Here is a 19,450-nt window from a genome sequence, read left to right as displayed (position 1 = left end):
GGCTGTAAGAAAAAATATGAGTTAAAAGACAGAAAATGTAAAAAAAAAAAAAAAAAAAAATCAAGCAAGACATGCTGCGGAAGTCAACAGTTTCATGTTTAATTTGAACTTCAATTAGATTATTCAGTGTACAGTAATATAAAAAACAGCAACTTTATTTTCAGAATTATGACTTAAATCTCAGATATGCCAGATATGTCTTTCCTCAGAATCTTAACTTTCTTATTTTTTTTCTCTGAAAATACTGACATCAGTTGTGGGACTCAAACTATTTTTGTACTCGTACTCGTCGTACTTGTCGTATTTTCTTTTTTCTCAATTATTTTTCATGTAGTCCTCCATACTATGTAAATGTATGTTGAGTGATTTAACATACCTAAAGCAAATGCATGCCATGTCTGTAATAGAAATAATAGAAATAGAAATAAAAAACAGAACAATGTAATATTCTGTAGCCTAATAATATAACAACTTGAGAGGAGCCATTCTGCACAATGAGTACTTTAATTTTTGATGCTTTAAGTGCATTATGCAGAACAGTGACATTGAGAATTCAATCTGAAAGGACTTTTACTTGTAATGGAGTATTTTACAGTATTTCTATTTTTACTTTTAAGTAAATCTTCGGTGCGTCTTCCATGACTGCTAATTATTGATGCAGTCATGTATACATCACTTTACTGTTGATTAACAGTTTCGACTGAATACAGAGCATTTTTATGTTCCTAAATGTGGATTTTAGATTCGCAGTATAATATAGCATCATATCATATATGATATTATAGAGAACAATTAACTTTAAGTGTCCAATAAATGTATATTTTCCTCTGATATGTAAAGTAGAAGTATAAAGTAAATTTATTAATGTATAAGTGCAGTACTTGGGGAACTGTTACTTCCAATACAAAGATGTTATACCTGGGATCTCTGATTACCACTGGTACCACTGTTGCCTTCACTCCCCACATCTTTTCTAGATACTTCAACAGCCCTTGGTATTTTCCCAGCTTCTCATGTTCCTTCTTCTTGATGTTGCTCTCGCTTGGGATTGCTACATCTATCACCACGATAGATATCAAAATGATATCTGCTTGGCTAGCCATCATCGGTTTGTCAGTCTGGATCTGGAGGTCCCACTGGATCTTAGCTCGGTCATTCTCCACCACTTCAGGAGGTGTCTTGGACTTCCAGCCCATACTCAGTGCAGATGTTCCCGTACGCCACGCCAGCCATTTCTGAAACTCCAGGGTTAGCATCTGGGGGGTACCAGACGCTGCAAACAAGTCAAAAGCAACAGCAAAAAAAAAAAAAAAGCTGTTTGGCATTGGCAGAGAAGACTGGCAATTTTTTCATGGGCACGACCCACATATTCAGCTCTGCTGCTCATCCCACAAATGCATGTTCCTTACAAATGTGGCACCATTCAAAAGGGAAATAAACAGGCTTTTCAACGGTATAAAATGAATTGCCAAGAATCATTGTTACAACAAAGAAATAATCTACCAAACACAAATTTCCTTGCTTTTTGTGCTACACAGTACTTTTGGTACTTAAAGTTTTAACTTGAATACTTAGTTACTTGCAGCAGAGTATTTCAACACTGTGGTTAGAAGTAGAAGATACTTTTCTAACACCGCTTTTACATGTATTTATGTACTTATTTTTCCTCATGTACACGTGTGCAATTAACAGCAGTGAGCTGGGTGAACACAGAGGGAGTCAGATATTATATTATTACCGCTGTCTCGCGGCACATGTGACTCGCACAGTCCTCCACGTTGGTCGCCTCACTGCTGATGTCAAGAGAAGGAAAAACCCAACTTCCTTGTTACCAGCTGACAGTTGAGAGAACAAGCGAGTCTTCGCCACATTTCCTCAGCAGTGACAGACCCTTCAGCAGAAAAACACGTCCAACAGCCGGTCTGAGGTTTTTAAGGTAAGTTTTTATCTCTTGAGTTAAGTTTGAAGTTGAGGCGGAAACAGACGCAGCGACTTGTTAAACTAAGTTGTGCGATAGTTGGACTGTTGCCCTGTGTTGACAACAGATCACCACTACATGTTTCTCTGTTGTTGTGTTCATTTAGAGAGTGAGAGGATGACACAAGGGTCTACTTATTTCCCCTCTCACTGCTCCTTTCAGCCTGTATCTCTGTAACCTTTTGTCAGACGGCATAATGATGGTGAGGTAAAGTAATAGTAGTCAGGATACATGTAGTAGATTTATGATAACCTGCAACTAGACTGATAATCTATAAATCATGTCAGACATTTCTAACGGAAAAACTTGTTTCAGACCCTTAAATGTGACAATTTGTTACTTTTCCGTTTGAAATTATTTTTTGAATTTGACTGTTGATTGGCCAAAACAAGACATTTAAAGATTCGTAAACTATGTTTTTAAATATATTAATATTATTTTCTGTCATTTTATAGACCTAATAATGAGCACAAATAATTTTATAAATAAAAGAGGCTCTGCAATTTAATAAAAAATAATCCTTTATTGCAGCTGCAATTTATTTACACTATAACATAGGCTATACATTCATGTAGCATTCTGCCTATTCATGCAACTACTGATTTATATCTCTTTTTATCCTTTATTTTAACATATACTCCTTTATATCCTTATCTACATATGCATTTTGTTTCTGCTTGTGTGTTTTTATTATTGTTATTATTTTATACATATATTTTAAGTGCAGTGTTGGAGGGTGTGTGAGACCCACGTTTGTCAATGGCAATCAATGTACATGTTCGTGTGACAAATAAATAACTGAGCGTAGAAATGAGTGGGCTAATAATCTGATTTAGGACAAAATAAAAGGCATAAAGGTCTAAGGGAAAAAATAGTGAAGTAGCAAAGAAAGTTTGAGAAAAAAGTAATCAAATTAATTAGCGTTTTTTTCTGTTGATTTTATTTTATTTTTTAAATTAAGTGACTCACAGCTTTGTTTATAATATGTCCAAAAAATGTAAAAAAAAGAAAAAGAAAAAATGCTTGTTATAATTTGGCATAGCCCACAGGGCGTCTTTGTTTTGTCCAACAGAAAGTCTCCAAAACCGAAATATTCTGTTTACTGTCCTATAAGACAAAGAAAAGCAGGAATTCCTCCCATTTGACAAACTAGTTTGAAAAATGATCATATTGATAATTACAAAAGTTGCAGATTAATTTTCTGTCAACAGACTCGTTGATTAATCCACCAGTTGTTTCCGCTCTAAATAAAACATTTTCAGCACATTGAATGCAGAGCTATAAGAAAATATTTTGTGTTTTAGGATCACAGACTGATCACGAGTGGAGGAAGTGTTACGGTCTTTTACTGAGCCAAAGTAAACATAACAATACTACAATGCAGAGGTACTCTATTAAAAGTAAAAGTCCTGCATTCAAAATCGTAGTTAAATAGTTAAACCATAATTATTCTTCATAATTTATTAGTTGATTTATATTTTGTTTCAATAATGTGAATCTGCAAAGTAACTACAGTTATCATATAAATATATTGGAGTAAGAAGCACAACATTGTCTCCCAAACTGTACTGGAGGAAAAGTATAAAGTAGCATGAAATGGAAATACTAAGTCCTTTATGATGTGCTTTTCCAAACAGGTTAAAGATGAGTGACTTGAAGCTGAAGATATGAATGCTGGTGTTGCTCTCTACACCTCTGTTCACCCGTGGAGTAAAGACCCCAGCACCACCCCTCTACACCTCCCAGACTCTGACACTCCTGCATGGATCTTCCCTTCACTTCTCCCTGCGGCTCCAGACTCCTCCCACCCCTCCTGTGAGAGAATGTACCCTAGTGAATCTGACCCCCAGCACCTGGACGCCCAACTGGACTTCTGCCACAAGCTCGGGTACTCCACGGCTCAGGTTCAGGCTGTTCAGCAGAAGTTCGGCCCCAACATGGACACAGATAAACTACTGGGGGAGCTGGTTATGATCCGGGCCAGTCGGGAGGGCGGTCAGGGGGCTGAGCAGGGGCCGGTCACCACGATGTCGGTGCTTGTGCCCAGAGGGGACCTCCAGGCTCTGGGGCCAACCATGCAGCTGCCTGTGACTGCACCATCTTTTCAGAGCAAAGAGGAGAGCAGTGAGGATGAAGACGCTCTGAGACCCATTGTTATAGATGGCAGTAACGTGGCCATGAGGTGAGAAACTACAGCTGAAGTGATCGATTAGAAAATTAATTTGCAGCTATTTTGTTAATCTATTTAAAAAAACAAACAGCCCAAAATTAAGGCTGGGGCAGGCAGGTTTATTGAAAACTGATTTATTTAATCTCATTTTATTGTAGAGTTGCACACAGCACCTTCACTCATTCTCTCCTTGCCTTGCTCTCTCTGTTTATCAGACCACAAATAAGAATAAGCTAGCTAGTGCACCCACTGGTCCTCCACCTCGCTCCCCGCAGCTGAGGACCTCTTTACTACGTTACCAGAAGGACAGTGGGCTCGATTTCGGCCAACGCAAACCTCAGTGCTGGGGTAACCTGTGTAACAACAGCAATAAAGAGTTTGCTGATCTGGTGGGAAGTCCTGGCTGTTCAGTTTCCTGCAGCTGTGGTTTGTCATGGTTGGATTCAGATTTCTGTGGTTGCTTACTGGAGGATGCACTGTGATTCAAGGCTTTAGCTAGCTAGCCTCACATACATTTGAACCTGAATTAGCAGCAGCCACGAGCCTTTAGCTCCAGTTAGCAGAAGGCTAAACTATTAGCAACATTTTCTCTCCATCTCTGAAACTCTTTACTGTTTACATCTGCATCTGTAGAATAGACAGTTGGAACGGCCTCTTTCTAAAATGACCTGGGATTGGTCAAAGAGTTCTGTCACAAGTTCTCTCAGACCACTTAAATTACAAAATGCTCAAAGTTTATTATGGGATTTCTGCCCAGTGACACTTAAATTAAACGGCCTACCCAAACTTTAAGTGGTTATAGCTTCTCAAATGTGACAGTTTGCTGCTTTTATCTGTTTTACATAGATTAGAGCAGGAACGATTAGTCAATAAATCAGCTTGTTGATTAACAGAAAATTAATTGGCTGATAATTTGAATTCTGAATAACAATTTTAGTCATTTTTTCCAGCAAAAATGCTTTTATTTGCTGCTTTTCTTTGTCACATGTGACAGTAAATTGAATATCTTTGAGTTTTGGACTACTGGCCAGACAAAACAAGACATTTGAAGACATGAAGAAACATTTTCATTTCAAAGACAAAACAATTAATCAGTTAATTTAGAAAATAATCAACAAATTAGTCAGTAATGAAAATGATTAGGTACTACCCTAATGTGATTGAACACTGAATGCCTTTGGGTTTTGGACTGTTGGTCAACATTTGATACTGTCACCTCAGACTTTAGGACATTTTTATATAGCCTATATAAATAAACATAAAATATAATCTGTGTTATTTTTCAGAATATTCTTGGTTATTATAGACTGAGCAACCAGTCGATAAAGAAAATAATCTGCAGTTCAGTTGATAGTGAAAATAATCGTTAGTCGCAATAAAAACCTGTTTTCAACTTTTCAACCCCAGCTTACTGCAGGAGGACAGGTAGAGACATAACAATGGATGAGTAAAGCCTTTTGACACTTTGTTTAGTTAAGAAAAGCTTTAAGGTTTTTCTTCTATTTATGTATTTAAGTTGTAGTTATTATAAAGATCTGTCCCACTGCAGCTACATGAACCACTATTTATTTTACCTTTAGTGTGTTTTTTTGGGGGGGGGAGGGGGAGGGGGTCACACTGAGAGGGAAGTCTCTTTAAAGATTACCAGTGAAAGTCTTCAGACACGTAGTTTCACCTGAAGTTACCGATGATTCACTCTTTGTTGTGTTGCAGATCAGCTCCCTTGTAATTGAAGTAACATGCGGCTGAAAGCAGAAGTGCGTAAAAGGCAAAAAGGCGAACTTTCAAGCGACCTTTCAAGTTTTTATCTGAGTTATAAATAGTACATGAAGACACACTTTAGTGGGAGGTTTATTGATAAAGATCATATAAACCAAGGAGGTGATGCGGCTTTCTGTGAACTTTCTGAATCAGAATTTTTTCCAAGAAGGTGAACTTTACTTGGTGTTTGCCACATATAATCACATATTAAGAAGAAATAAATAAGGCAAACTACTGCAAATGTGAAGAAACATGTAGAATTGAAAAACTACATTAAAATTATGAGAAAATACAATAAAAATATGTACATATAATAAAAAAGGACAGCTGTACAGTTTTGTGCAAGATGTGAAAAAAAAAATCAGGGGCCAATATTTTATTAAACAGTCTCAGTTTCCACTGTTTTTGATTGCATTTAGCAGTATGCAAGCCAGCATGCTTTTCTGGCTGTTCTCTGTACAGCGGAAGATTCATCATTATCTGAGCTGCAAAGAGACGACAGCTCATAGACAGCTGACAGAAACCACAATGATGGATGACAGCGCATTCAAGCGACAGATGACAGTCGACAAGTCAAATAGTAAAAATAGTAAAATTAAGTGAAAAAAATAATCATAAAGATTATAACAACAAACAGACACAACTATGAAAATAACATTGACAGTGTATTCAGAGCATGTTAGAGTCTACATTTTAAGCAGTAACTTAAAAGTTAAAACTACATACATTGCAAAGTAACAACAGTGGAGCTCTTTGGGTTGACCTCCGTCTCTGGTGAGCTTGGTGAATGGCATTTTGTTGTATCCCCAAGGTAAAGTGAAAGGGATACTTAACCGATTTTCAACCAGCTCTGTATCTTAATAATGTGGGTAGTATGTGTACATGAGCTGTGGTAAACTTTCCTTAATCTTACCAGTGCCCCCGGGCTCAAACTACAGGCTCCACATTTTTATATTGCCTGCCACTCATGCCGCCACCACGGACACAAAGAGTACAGAAGTGGATCAAGAGACACACCCACCCCTTCCTCTCTTAAACCCAAACTCTGATAAAAAACAGTATAACTAGGCAGTGCTGATCAAATATAAACCAAGATTATGTTACTACATTGCCTATTTCCCAGTGTTTTCAGAAACATATTTTAGTGCACTGTTTGGCTGTAATGTGGAGAGTTTGTTAACAGGAAGTGGGCGCGATACTGTTTCTTGCATAGTGAAAACAGAGTCTGAAAAAGCTGAGATCAAACGGTTAAACCAGGCAGCACTGATAAATTAAAAACCAAGATTCTGTTACTGTTCTCACCTTAAATGTTTTTAGAAACATATTTTAACTTAAAGCTTAACTGTAATACCAGATAATTTGTTACCAGCCGGCCGCCATTGTGTCAGATGGGCAAGTGTGCATTATGTTACCTACCAGCAGGAGTGTTTATTGGTCCGGTGTGGCGCTGTGCATTCTGGTAGTTGTAGGTTTTCTACCTCTTTGGCAAAAGGGAACACGGCAGTCCTTTTTCTCTGTTTTCTCTGGTCATGAATCACCAGTTTCAAAAGTATTGGAGTCTTTCTACCACATAGACAGCCTAGTTTTACGAAAAGACCATTTTTCCAGAGGTAAAATACTTCTTTAAGTGATAACATTAAGATCTACTGCTTTCTAAATTGTATACTTTTTCTTTATACTTCTATACTTAATTTCACACAACCGACTGTTACAGATATATGACCAAGAGGGTCAAAGTTGAAGATGCTATGACGAATTATGTCCCAATTGTATACAAACATCATGCAACAGTATGTACTTTGTGAGGGCAGCTGCAGTACATACTGAAGGTAATAAGAAAAAGTGTGCAGTTCAGAATGAATGGATTGTTTACCACATTCGCTATCGGTGTTTAGCATGTTAGCATGCTAACATTTGCAAACTAGCAATAAGCTAGATGAAACATCAGGGGATCACCACAGTTATTACAATCTCAGGGGAACATGAATGGATGTGGAAATCCATACATTTCACTCAAAACCACAGATGTCAGCCTCACGTTGCCGCTAGCACACCTAGTAACACTAAATGTAAAAAGCCTTTCAGAGATCACAGACGACTAATTTCTGTGACAAACTGGTGCCAGCTTATCATGAGCTACAGTTCGTGCTCGCTGCTGGCTCTTTCTGTATTTGCATTGTGCATCGCCAGAGGGATCATTCCAGATAAATGACTGTTATTTCACAGACGGCAATAAGCAAACACAATATCAGCTTCACCCAACATTTATCCTTAATGTGGTTGGCAGAAAGGGGCAGCATATGCGCCATGGCCTCTCCCACTTTATTAAATACATTGAGAACTGCAATTTTCCCTCACACACACACACACACACACACACACACACACACACACACACACACACACACACACACACAGAGTTTACGCAGTGTACACACCCGTCTGTCCTTTTTGCCTTTCCCAGCCGGGCACGCCCGTTCAGGCACGTTGTCAACAGGCTGCTTTAATATGCAAATCAGAGCGTATATGAGTGCCTCCTTGTTTCCTCAAGGACCAGCACAGCTTCTAGAGAGAGACCTTGTTTAAGTGGGAACAGGCCAGACAGCATTTTACACCCCGACTCTCCTACTGTATAATAAGCTTTCCTTGTTCTCTCATTTGTCTTAGCTTTCACTTTGACATGTCTAAAAACTCCCCCAAGGGCTCTGAGCACTGACAACTGTTACACATCATCACATCTGAAGATTTTTAACTATTCATCAGGTTAGAGACTTTCTTATCACTGTTTGCAGCTGGGACACAATTTGACTTCTTCAGGCCTCGAAAACACAATCTGAGATGGCAACGTCACTCTTTGGTTTAACAGCTTGACATATGCAAACCTGTGGTTTGACATTTTGGGAAATCCACTCATTCACTTTATTTTGAAAGTCTCCGCCAGTGTTGTTTCAGTCTCACTGTGACAAGACTCCAGGAAGTAACTGCTCTCAACCAAGGAACTGACATATAACTCTTGTAAACCACAGCTTGTGGTTTTTACACAAATTTTTGAACAAACAAAAAAGATCATGTAGTGAGATACAGAGGTACTCTGTGGCAGATTATGTTATTATGAGCCAGGTTAACTGTTTCAGTAAGCCAGGCTCGCGTACGGACAGGTATCGACCTTCTCATCAAACTCTCATAAATAAAGCAAATGTGTGTGTGTTTCCTAAACTGTCAAAGCTAATCCTGTTAAAGGGTCACAAGCAACAAAGTTGGAGTCCAGTAATGGATAAAATGCAACCCAGAAGCCAGAAGAAAATGGTGGCATTGTATGTTTCTGCAAACCACAAATTCGTCACAATCGTTTGTTTCATATATATCATATCAGCGTTTTATAGTATATGATCTGACTTTGTCTTTGGGAGATGGTGAATGGTTCGAGACCAACAAACAACAAAACCAGTTATTGTTTAGCGCCCCATCGCTGCTTTTTGTGCTGAAACCGAACCACATGTTAACCACATTGTCGCCGATAAGATGGAACTGGAAACTGTTGTGCAGCAGTTGCAGACATAAAATGTCAAATATCCATAAGGTAACGGTAAAGGCAAAAATATACACAGGTTTATGGTAAGGATCATAAAAATACAAACAAACTCAAACAGATTCAGGTTATTTCAACAGAGAATAAACATCCTAATTGGGATGCAAATGTTGCTTTGCATCGATTTCCTGTATTTGACATGATTGCTCAGATTATAGTATTAAAGGAAATTCCCTGATTCATATCTCTGTATTACTAGTACATACTGACCGGGCTAACACTACTAATAGTTCATCTTTAATTTCTTTTTAAAGCAAAAATCCCCTAAATCACTGTTTCTAGCTCCTTAAATGTGAATATTGGCTTTATTTTCTACAATACTAAATTCTGTAATTAAGGACTGTTGGTTGGCAAATTAAGCAATTTGGAGATGTCACGTTGGGCTTTGAGAGCTTGTGATGGACATATTATTTAACAGTGTTAAACAGTTATAAGCCAGACTGTTCAGTATGTCCCAATACATAGGTGTGTGAAATGCAGTATGGCAAAAGTACCGAGTTTTCTACTGCACCTGGTTGCATGCTTTTCTGGCTGTTCTCTGTGCAGTGGAAGATTCATCACATTGACTGAGCTGTAGAGAGATGACGACTCATAGACAGCTGACAGAAACCACAATGATGGATGACAGCGCATTCAAGTGACAGGAGTTACTGTATTACTATTGGAGCAGTCGAATAGTACTGAGAATTTCAGATGAATCAGTGAACGTAGTTGTTCTGCACAGCCTTAGTGTGTTTAATGATGAAATCACCAAGCTCAGCCTGTTTAAGAATAATAAACTTGTTTTTTTAACCTCAAATTTACAAAACATGACAGGGTGTATTGATAAGAGCTGTGAATATCAAAGACACCTCAGTCTTTGTTCTGAGCTGCCTCAGAGATTCCTTTTTAAATGTTAACACATGATTGTTTTCTGGTTTCTTATTCTTTTTTGTCTGGTTTCTGTTTATTCATTCAGCCACGGGAACAAGGAAGTTTTCTCTTGTCTGGGAATCCAGCTGGCTGTAAACTTCTTCGCAGAGAGAGGCCATACTGAAATAACCGTGTTTGTTCCTTCATGGAGGAAGGAGCAGCCCCGGCCAGATGTTCCTATCACAGGTAAGGGAATTTACGTCCAATTCTATGTATCCTACTTCCCTATTGGCCTGCCACCATGGCTCATATTACACTGTTCTCATTGTTAATTGAATACCAAGGCATGGTCTGGATGTTTTAAAGTCTTATGTTCTTTTTTTGTGTTTACAAAAGCAGGTTGTGCCTTTTTTTTGGTCGTTTTTCAAACAAAAATGACTTCTTAAATATGAGGATTGGCTGCTTTTCACTCTTCTTTGTCACTGTAGCTCAAATATCTCTGTGTTTTCCGCTGCTGGACAGATAAAACAAGACATTCAAATATGTGAACTTGTGTTCTGGGAGGTTTTAATGACCATTTTGTACTGTTTTTTCATGTTATATAGAAATAAAACAAGCATGGGCACAGGAATCCTTACTCTACTGTCCTGATATTTTATAAACTAAAAGATTATTGGAGAAACTAATTGGCAAATTGATAATAAATAATGAAAATAATTGTTAGTTGCAGCCTCTTTGAAAAAAAAAAACCCTTCAAAGTCAGAGGCAAAATGAAAACCAGCTTCATTGGAAGAGCAGGGCTTGATTTTTGCTGTGGTGCAACAGAGTGAGCTGTATCTCTCAAATTGGAAATACCCTGTGTAGGTTTTTCTTTCCAAATGACAAGTAAACGAGTTTAATCTGTAATCTGCAGCATGTAGCTAACCTACATCAGGAAGCAGGCACTGTTTGTTTTCTCTATGAACAGATTGTTCACACTGATAAACTGTTTTGTTGCAGGATGTAATTTTAGGGCCCTTCATCAATATTTAACCAGGTCAAATCTGTCTGATGGGAAAGACCCAAATTAAAATGCAACAGTGGCTTCCCAAAAATTATTATTTAGATTGTGTATGATGTGAAAGTGTTTACTGAAAGCGCAAAATTAATCTTTTTCTTATGGCAATGTAAAAACAAAATGGCAATTTAAAAGGGGTAGCGTGAAGTGATGAACCAACAGATGATTATCACCTGAATCTGCGGTTCCTTTCTGCTTCATGGAGCCTTATGGTCAGTTTGAGCTCACTGGCCCTGTTTACACGCACACTACGTTTCACTATTATTCATGACAGTATTCTGAATTTGATGCGGGTAATGTAGACAGCACACAACTTGATGAAAGACTTGGAAATCAACAGGTTTTTGGATATGCGCAAATATTGCAACACTGACCTTTTCAAGACAGCGGTTGAAAGAATAAAAGAGTCCACCAAAAAATCCTGTTTTGATGCAAAGAAGCAAAATGACAAGTGACTCCAGCCATTTTCTTTATATATGTTGACCTGATGAATAAGGGCAAAAAGCAGAATATTTTGCGCATGTAAAGGTAGTGATTGTTTAGCTGTCTGGTTCGTGAATATATTTTTTGTTTCACTCCCACTACTCTCAAAACGTTTTAGGCAAAAGACTTCTTAAAACTCATAGTGTACTACCTGCTCAGCACCAGACAGCAGACGAACACAGTTAGAGACTAGCTGGCGAACATGTGGAGCATTTGGCAGCTAAGCAGACAGATGTTTCCCTCAGGAGCTGGTGGAGACCAAAAACAGAGCTAAAAGAGAGTGAATATTGGACTAACATTCATAAGGTGGACACAAACTCAACTCCAAATGAGTAATAATGATGCTCTGTAACTGCTGGATATGGAAATCAGCAACAAATTTGTCATACCAACCGTAATGTTTCTGCCGCCACCAAATGCCTCTGTGAGGCCGCTCAGTGAACGACTGTCAGAATCCTTCGTAGCTGTAGATCGGCCATAACAGTGACTAACAAGAGACTGACTGTGATTGACCGGCATCATCTTGATAGAATATTGGAAAATTATCATATCAATAATGATCATAATAATTATCATAAATTATCATGTGATACTAACCAGCTTGCTGTTTGCAAATTACTTTATCACCTGACGTTACAAAGCAACCAACCATAGATCCATGTAGAATAGCAGCTGAGATTACAGTTAGCTTGCTGGACGCTCAACCCGCTGTAATTTAGCTACCTTGTATGAATCTCCAAACCAGCCCCGGGAGTCTGGGTGAATTAGCTAACGTTATCCTCTCAACGCAGTATTTTGCTGTGTTTGTTAGCTAGCAATTTGTCTGTGTTAGAAAGCAACCCTATTACTAAATGTAACGGAAACACAACATTACATGGACTCTCTGTTGCAGTGTGTACAGGTTTTGTGTCAGTAAAAAACAATAAATACATGTAACATGTTACATACAGTACCTTTAACAGTTGCCCGATGTGACTATATGTTTGGTTTACAGATCAGCACATTCTGCGAGACCTGGAGAAGAGGAAGATTCTGGTGTTTACGCCATCGAGACGTGTCGCAGGCAAACGGGTGGTCTGCAACGACGATTGCTTCATCGTCAAGCTTGGCTACGAGTCTGACGGCATCGTTGTTTCCAACGACATGTACCGGGACCTTCAGGGAGAGAAGCCTGAGTGGAAGCGCTTCATCGAAGAGAGGCTGCTAATGTACTCCTTTGTTAATAACAAGTGAGTTCTGCCTTCTAAATTTAGGGGCTTCCCTCGCTGTTTTTATCCTGTAATGTTTATTTTTTACTGATGTTTTACCCTAACTCAGGTTTATGCCTCCTGATGATCCTCTGGGCCGTCATGGACCGACCCTGGAGAACTTCTTGCGGAGGTTTCCAAAGACTCCAAAAAAACAGCCGTGCCCTTATGGTGAGATGGCTTCCATATCACTACTACAGTATATATTTGATATAAATATATAGATATATAGTTACTGGCCGGCCTGGCACTTTTTTTGTTACTGGTAAATTACATTTGCTGTCCTCCTTTGGCCGTGCTGCTGTAAATGGCAGTGTGGGTCAGTCCACCACTTTATCCAAACTGACATATCTAAACACATTTTGGATGAATTGCCATGAAATTTGGTAAAGGCATTCATGGCCCCCACAGCATTAATCTTCATAATTTTGGTGATCTCCTGGCTTTTCCTCAAACGTGACCATGACGTTGACGCTTGTAATTATGAGTGAATGTCTCAACAGCTACTGGATCCACTGAGTTCTTTCAGAATGAAAGAGTAAAAAGCTAAACATTTGCATGTTAGCAGGCCTACGTTAGCAATCGTTAGCGACTGTAGACACTCACTGTTGTTTGAAAATAATCAGTGTTTCATTCTTCCTTTAGGAAAGAAATGTACCTATGGAATCAAATGTAAGTTCCACCATCCTGAGCGAGCCAAACAGTCCAACCGCTCAGTTGCCGATGAGCTTAGGGAGAGCGCCAAGCCACCGTCCACTGCAGTGAAACAATCCAGTCCTGTGCCTGGACAGAGCCTCTCACTGGTGGAGGATATGGCAAAGAAACTGACTCTGGTACATGAAAGTGGCTCCTTAAAGAAAGATCATAAATACGATCAGGTGAAGGCGAGTCACCGCTCCAGCAAGAAGGCCACATCTAGAAAGGAGAAGACCAGCCAGCACTCGGCCTCTGACCACAGCTCAGTGCGGCAGAGTAACTCACATGAGCAGCTGGACTCTGGTCTAGGCTCCATAGACAGTCAGCCGATGGATGCTCCTTGGAGTGTGTGTGATCACAAGCATAGTGCATCATACAAGAGCTCTCAGCACACCCACAGTGTGAGAAAACAGTATTGCCCTCCGTGCAGCTGCTGCTCACATGACCTTACTTCTCATGGCACCACACCAGCATTCCACCACCACAACCAGCATTTCAGCATTCCCTACCCGCCTCCTTATGCTAGCTATGGCGCATACCCAGTCAGCATGCCTGCATACAGTCAGCCAACAGATTTCCAGCACAGCAGAGTCCCCAGCCGCCCGCAGCAGCAGTACTGGTCTGATCCGTTTGGGGCTTATCCCCCAGCAGGCTGCAGCCTGCCAGGGGAGCGCTCGCACTGGGAGCCTCCTCAGGGGGCGAGTCCTGGCAGGGAGGAGAGAGAGGTTGTCAGAAAGAAGCTCCTCGCTATCTTCAGCGCTCACTTGGTTGACACAGCCATGGACATGTTTCCTCAGCAGATGGATCCACAGATGTTGGTTGTTGAGATCCTCAAGTTGCAGAGTCAGAACAGGTCGCTGAAATGAGATGAAGAAGCGCTGATGTAAACCCTCGTCTTTCAGTGGAAAGACTGAAAAGATAAACATGAGTTTGTGTATTTATGTATTGTGGTATCCACCTGTATTCAAATGCCTTTTTTTTTAATTATGTTACATTGTAAGTTGCCTCTGTGAACTGGGTAATTAGAGGCTGTATGCGGTTGATACAAATTGTATCTTTATTAAAAAATACAAGAAAAAGTGGATTTTAATGCCACTAAATGGGGTTTAAAAGGTTAACACCCTGTTACTCTTAAGGTGTGCTCAGAATCCACTGTATTAGGTAGACTTGATGCATTGAACACCTGGTCTGCCATAAAATGTACTTGTAGCATTGTGCCTCTGTCTTCTTGTATCATATTGGCACCATGCATGTTTATACTTTCAAAGCCAACTGTGCAGAGGGTTGGGCAATGATTCACTTTAATCAACCCTTCAGTTAAAATGTCACAGTGAAATTACAATGTTGAGTTGTTATGATGCACAATTATTCAGGGCGGTACTTACTGTCAGTAATAATTAATCTCACAGAAGATGAGATTTAAAGTTTGTTTATTTAATGTGTTTTTGTATTTGTTTTTTGCGGTACTTTTGTCCACCTTGCCCGCCTAGAGCATTTGCTTGCTGTGAAGTTATTACTGAGTTACAGATGTTTTTCTGCGACATAAAGTAGGATGTTTTTCTTGGATCAGACTCAGGATTAAAACAGGCTGTTCATATGTATCGTTTTCAATCAATCAATCAATTGGAATTATACAGGGTACAAGGTGTCGGCTGCAGCCACCTCTGAACAACATAGAGCAGTGATCCACAGCAGGCACAGGACAGCACCTCTCATTCCCACAGTCACACCAGTCCTTACTGACCGTAAAGCACATGCCCCCTCAGCATATAAAGAGGCACCTGGTTGAATGGCGCTGTCCAGGTTTTAGCCAAGTTTCAGTGAATCACAGAATATTACAGTTCCTGATATCCTGTTGGAAACTGATGGGGCACGAAAGTCGCTCAGTTTATCTTCCAACGTCTGTACAATGGCTAGCAGGATGCTAGTTCAGCCGGTGCAATGTCCGTCTTTCTTCAATGTTCACTGATGTGTACATTTGAAAACCTTGACTTAGCTAGCTAGCAGAAGTCGGCAGGAGGACAGTTTACAGCCCAGTGAGTTTATTTCCCTATCCTGATGAGTGATTCGTGGCCACACATTACTGCTGTCCAAAGCCAAACACGAAAAGCATCACCAACATTTGTAAAATAGACATAAGAGCATAAATTTTGTACAAATTTAGGGGAGCTGACAGAGCAGCAACAGATTCGCGTCTACGTCATCAATGCGGATGGATGTTTGTAGGTGTACCTACAATTTTTTTTATAAGCCATGTAATCAAGAAGGCTGCGATCATATAAACAATGTGCTGACAGGAGTAAAGAAGGAAGTAGTTCTCATAAGGAGGCAGGTTGCGGAGTTGTAGGGTCACAAGACTCAAGACCTTCCCCCAGGAGACTGATGTTTGGAACTGTTTGAAACCAACTGAACTTTAAGTTAATTGAAGGCACATGGTAACCATGTTTCTTTTCTAAACCTAACCCTACGCAACTTTACGTACGTAACGTCATTTGCAGGGAGCTAATTCCTCAGATGTCATACAAATCATTGTATTAGGGCATGTTAATTTAAAACACAACTGTCAGTTTAAAGGTCTAGTGTGAATGATTTAGTGGCATTTGTCTGTCTTTGCTGTTTTATCACTACAAGAGATGCAACTGTAACAAATATCTCACTTTCACTATCCTCATTCATTTTATTTTATGAAGCCACAAATAATACTTAGCTACAAAATAAACCTAAGAGCTTGAAGTTAGAGCTGAACTTCAGAGAGTCGTTCCTATGAAGATGACACACTGTCTTGCTCAGTTGCATTTGTGTACACCTGCAGGTTTTCAGAACAAGTTGTAACTTGACTTGTTGCAAATCTTTAGTCTAAACTGGGTTTTGGTAACAAAAACACAACAATTCTTATTATCAGGTGATTATAAATGAATGAAAACATTGTGAATGTTGCACATAATTTCTGTCAATAGATGCCCTCAAATCCTACACACTGGACCTTTAATAAAAATGTGCCAATGTTAAATTCTAGTTACATTATATTATTTACATGAGGGCAAACTGACCAATGGTCGACTGAACATAACAGACCTGGACTGTTTTTTTGTTGTGTTTTGTTTAATATTTTGGGCTTCACTTTTGAATGTCACTGTTATAAAGTAAAATTAAACATTTATAATGAAATGTCTTGGTGATTTATAACTTATTGTCTGATTCAACTTCACCTCTTGGCGCTGTGATACAGATGCTGTGTGCGTGGGTGTGAGCTGTGTAGTTCTTGATGCTTATCTGTAAATCCTGTTAGTTGTCACACCCAACCTAACACCAATCACAACTTAAATTTATGCACAAAATCTACTAGGATGTGTGTTTTCACACCAAAAGATTGTTTTGTGTCTTTTACTGCAACTAACAATTAATTCCTGATTAACTGATTTATTGTTAGGTTTTTAAAATGTCAGATAATTGTGACAAATGGCCGTCACAATGTCCTAAAGCTCTGGAGGACACTTCATATTATTTGTTTGACCTACAGTCCAAAAGTTCAAAGATATTTCATTTACAAAGCTATAAAGCAGAGAAAAGCAACAAATATTTGACTTATTATTGCAACTTTATTTGTGTCATTAAAGTAAAGCAATGACCAAATGTGCTCAAAATAGTAACTGTATTCTTGAGTACTTAAAGGAATAATCTAATTCATTAATGACACAAATATTTTGGTAATTTAATTCTGTCCTTTTTTTTTTTTAATTCCATAGATTCCATAGATTCTTCTTCCTCGTCAAAACCTGGTGCCTATATTACCCATAATGCAACTCGAGCACCCACAGTTTGGTCTGAGATTCAGGTGTGTTATGCTAGTAACAGCTAATGAAGCCTCGAGGTGAGATGAGGCAAGATCCACAGCGGTCTCACTTGTTTCTAACTCCACAGCAACATTAAAAAAAAGTTTGAACCTGTAGCCTTCAGTCCCAACCAACACTGTCTCAAGTGACATCGCTTGAGGCAATTTGTCAGACTTTGCACAGCTCTCTCCGCAGCCGGAGAAGTTTTATATAAAAAATTGTCTGCATACACTTAACAAAAATATAACTGCAACTCTTTTGCTTCTATTTTCTATCAGTTAAAGACATTTTCTCTGCACACAAAAGACGTTATTCTCTCAAACTGTATTAACAAAGTTGTTAATATTTGGATGATCTCAATAAAAGGCTGCTCTAAAAGTATTATCACATGACACAACGCCACAGATGTCACAAGTTTTGAGGGAACGTGCCATTGGCATGCTGACGGCAGGAGCAGCTGTGCCCCCGTGAAGCCGTCTCCAACGTTATTTCCAAGAATTTCACAATAATCAGTCTAGTGAGCCAGCCCAGGAGCTCCGGCATCTTCACCTGAAAGATGCTCTGAGACCAGTCCCTGAGATGAGCTTCCCTGAGACGGTTTCTGACTGTGTAGAAATACTTTGGCCATACAAACCAACTCTCACATCAGCCTTTCACGTGAAGGTGCTGGATGTAGGGGTCCTGGGCTGGCTCACCAGGCCGGTTGGATGTACTGTCAAATTCACAGGCAAGAACTCTGGTAGACGTTCCTGCTGTCAGCACGCCAATGGCACGCTCCTTTAAAACTTGTGACATCTGTAGCATTGTGTTGCACATTTTAGAGCAGCCTTTTACTGCGACCATCTCAAGGCACAGCTGAGTAACAGTCCTGCTGCTGATATACCACACCTGTCAGGTGGATGGATCACAGATTATGTTGGTTAAGTGATCACAAACACAGATTTAAACAAATTTGTGACCAAACATTTGTGACCAAACTTTAACTGCTCTTACAAATGCATTCATTTATTAATAGCATTTTACTGCTGAAGTCAAAGTGGAGCTCATTATAACAACTTAATACACTGTATTTAATTTAATCTACAAGAATGCAGCACAGCCGTCATGTGTTTTATATGAAGAATCTTACTAGAGCTCTACAGATAAACAAAGTGAAGTAAAAGTTGCAGTATTCCCTTCATGGTAGAAGTATAAAGGGGTTTAAAGTGGAAACTCTCAGGCTAAGTAAAGTGTAAACACCTCAAATTTGCATTTTAAGAGCAGTGAGTGCGTTTACATAGCTGAGGAGTATATGCAAAGCAGGCCTGTTGTCTTTGCGCAGCACTGATGTGTATGTGCCATATGTTCTGTAAAACATCTCCTCTCTGCAGCTTGAGCACATGAAGTCAAGAAGTCATCAGAGGTGCAGGTTTAAACAAACGCTGTGAGGAACGTTGAACCGTCAAAACTTGTTCTCCAACACAAAACCACACTAAGGCTTTTTTATATGAAGTAATAAGAACCACACAGCACAAGGTGTTCTTATTAAATTAGGTCAAATGTATTTACAGTAGGATCAGACACTGTTACCACATGCTGTGTTTGCATGAGGCAGGTGTTGACTATAATAAGCAGTGTCGTAAGTGTTTGCTTCATATATTGTTTTCCAGTCAGCACGATTAGTTACAGGTCACTAAACAAGCACAAAAACCTGCTTCGGATTAAAACAAAAAACAAAAAACACCCCACACTAAGATTTATGACTCATTCACGGAAACATGAATGTGCTGTCAATGTACTTCCCC

The 19,450-nt window shown here is 39.3% G+C and overlaps 1 protein-coding gene across 1 annotated transcript; it reads left to right on the top strand.

The window, feature by feature from the left end:
- Positions 1-1,726: 1,726 nt before the first annotated feature.
- On the top strand, positions 1,727-17,001 carry zc3h12ab (zinc finger CCCH-type containing 12Ab). The gene is made up of 6 exons (XM_049603124.1): positions 1,727-1,936; positions 3,616-4,160; positions 10,457-10,596; positions 12,885-13,119; positions 13,208-13,308; positions 13,783-17,001. The coding sequence occupies exons 2-6, from the start codon at positions 3,646-3,648 to the stop codon at positions 14,697-14,699; spliced, it is 1,908 nt and encodes a 635-aa protein (XP_049459081.1). The 5' UTR covers positions 1,727-1,936; positions 3,616-3,645; the 3' UTR covers positions 14,700-17,001.
- The last annotated feature ends 2,449 nt before the right edge of the window (positions 17,002-19,450 follow it).

Source organism: Epinephelus fuscoguttatus, linkage group LG17 (genome assembly GCF_011397635.1).
Source record: "Epinephelus fuscoguttatus linkage group LG17, E.fuscoguttatus.final_Chr_v1".
Lineage (NCBI taxonomy): Eukaryota > Metazoa > Chordata > Actinopteri > Perciformes > Serranidae > Epinephelus > Epinephelus fuscoguttatus.
The sequence above is the reverse complement of the archived record's forward strand: the minus strand, read 5'-3'. Positions and strand labels throughout refer to the sequence as shown.

Coding starts and splice junctions, on each gene's coding strand:
- zc3h12ab (XM_049603124.1), top strand. CDS start 3,646: ATGAATGCTGGTGTTGCTCTCTACACCTCTGTTCACCCGTGGAGTAAA. Junction 13,120..13,207: donor TACTCCTTTGTTAATAACAA/GTGAGTTCTGCC, acceptor ACCCTAACTCAG/GTTTATGCCTCCTGATGATC. Junction 13,309..13,782: donor AAAACAGCCGTGCCCTTATG/GTGAGATGGCTT, acceptor TTCTTCCTTTAG/GAAAGAAATGTACCTATGGA.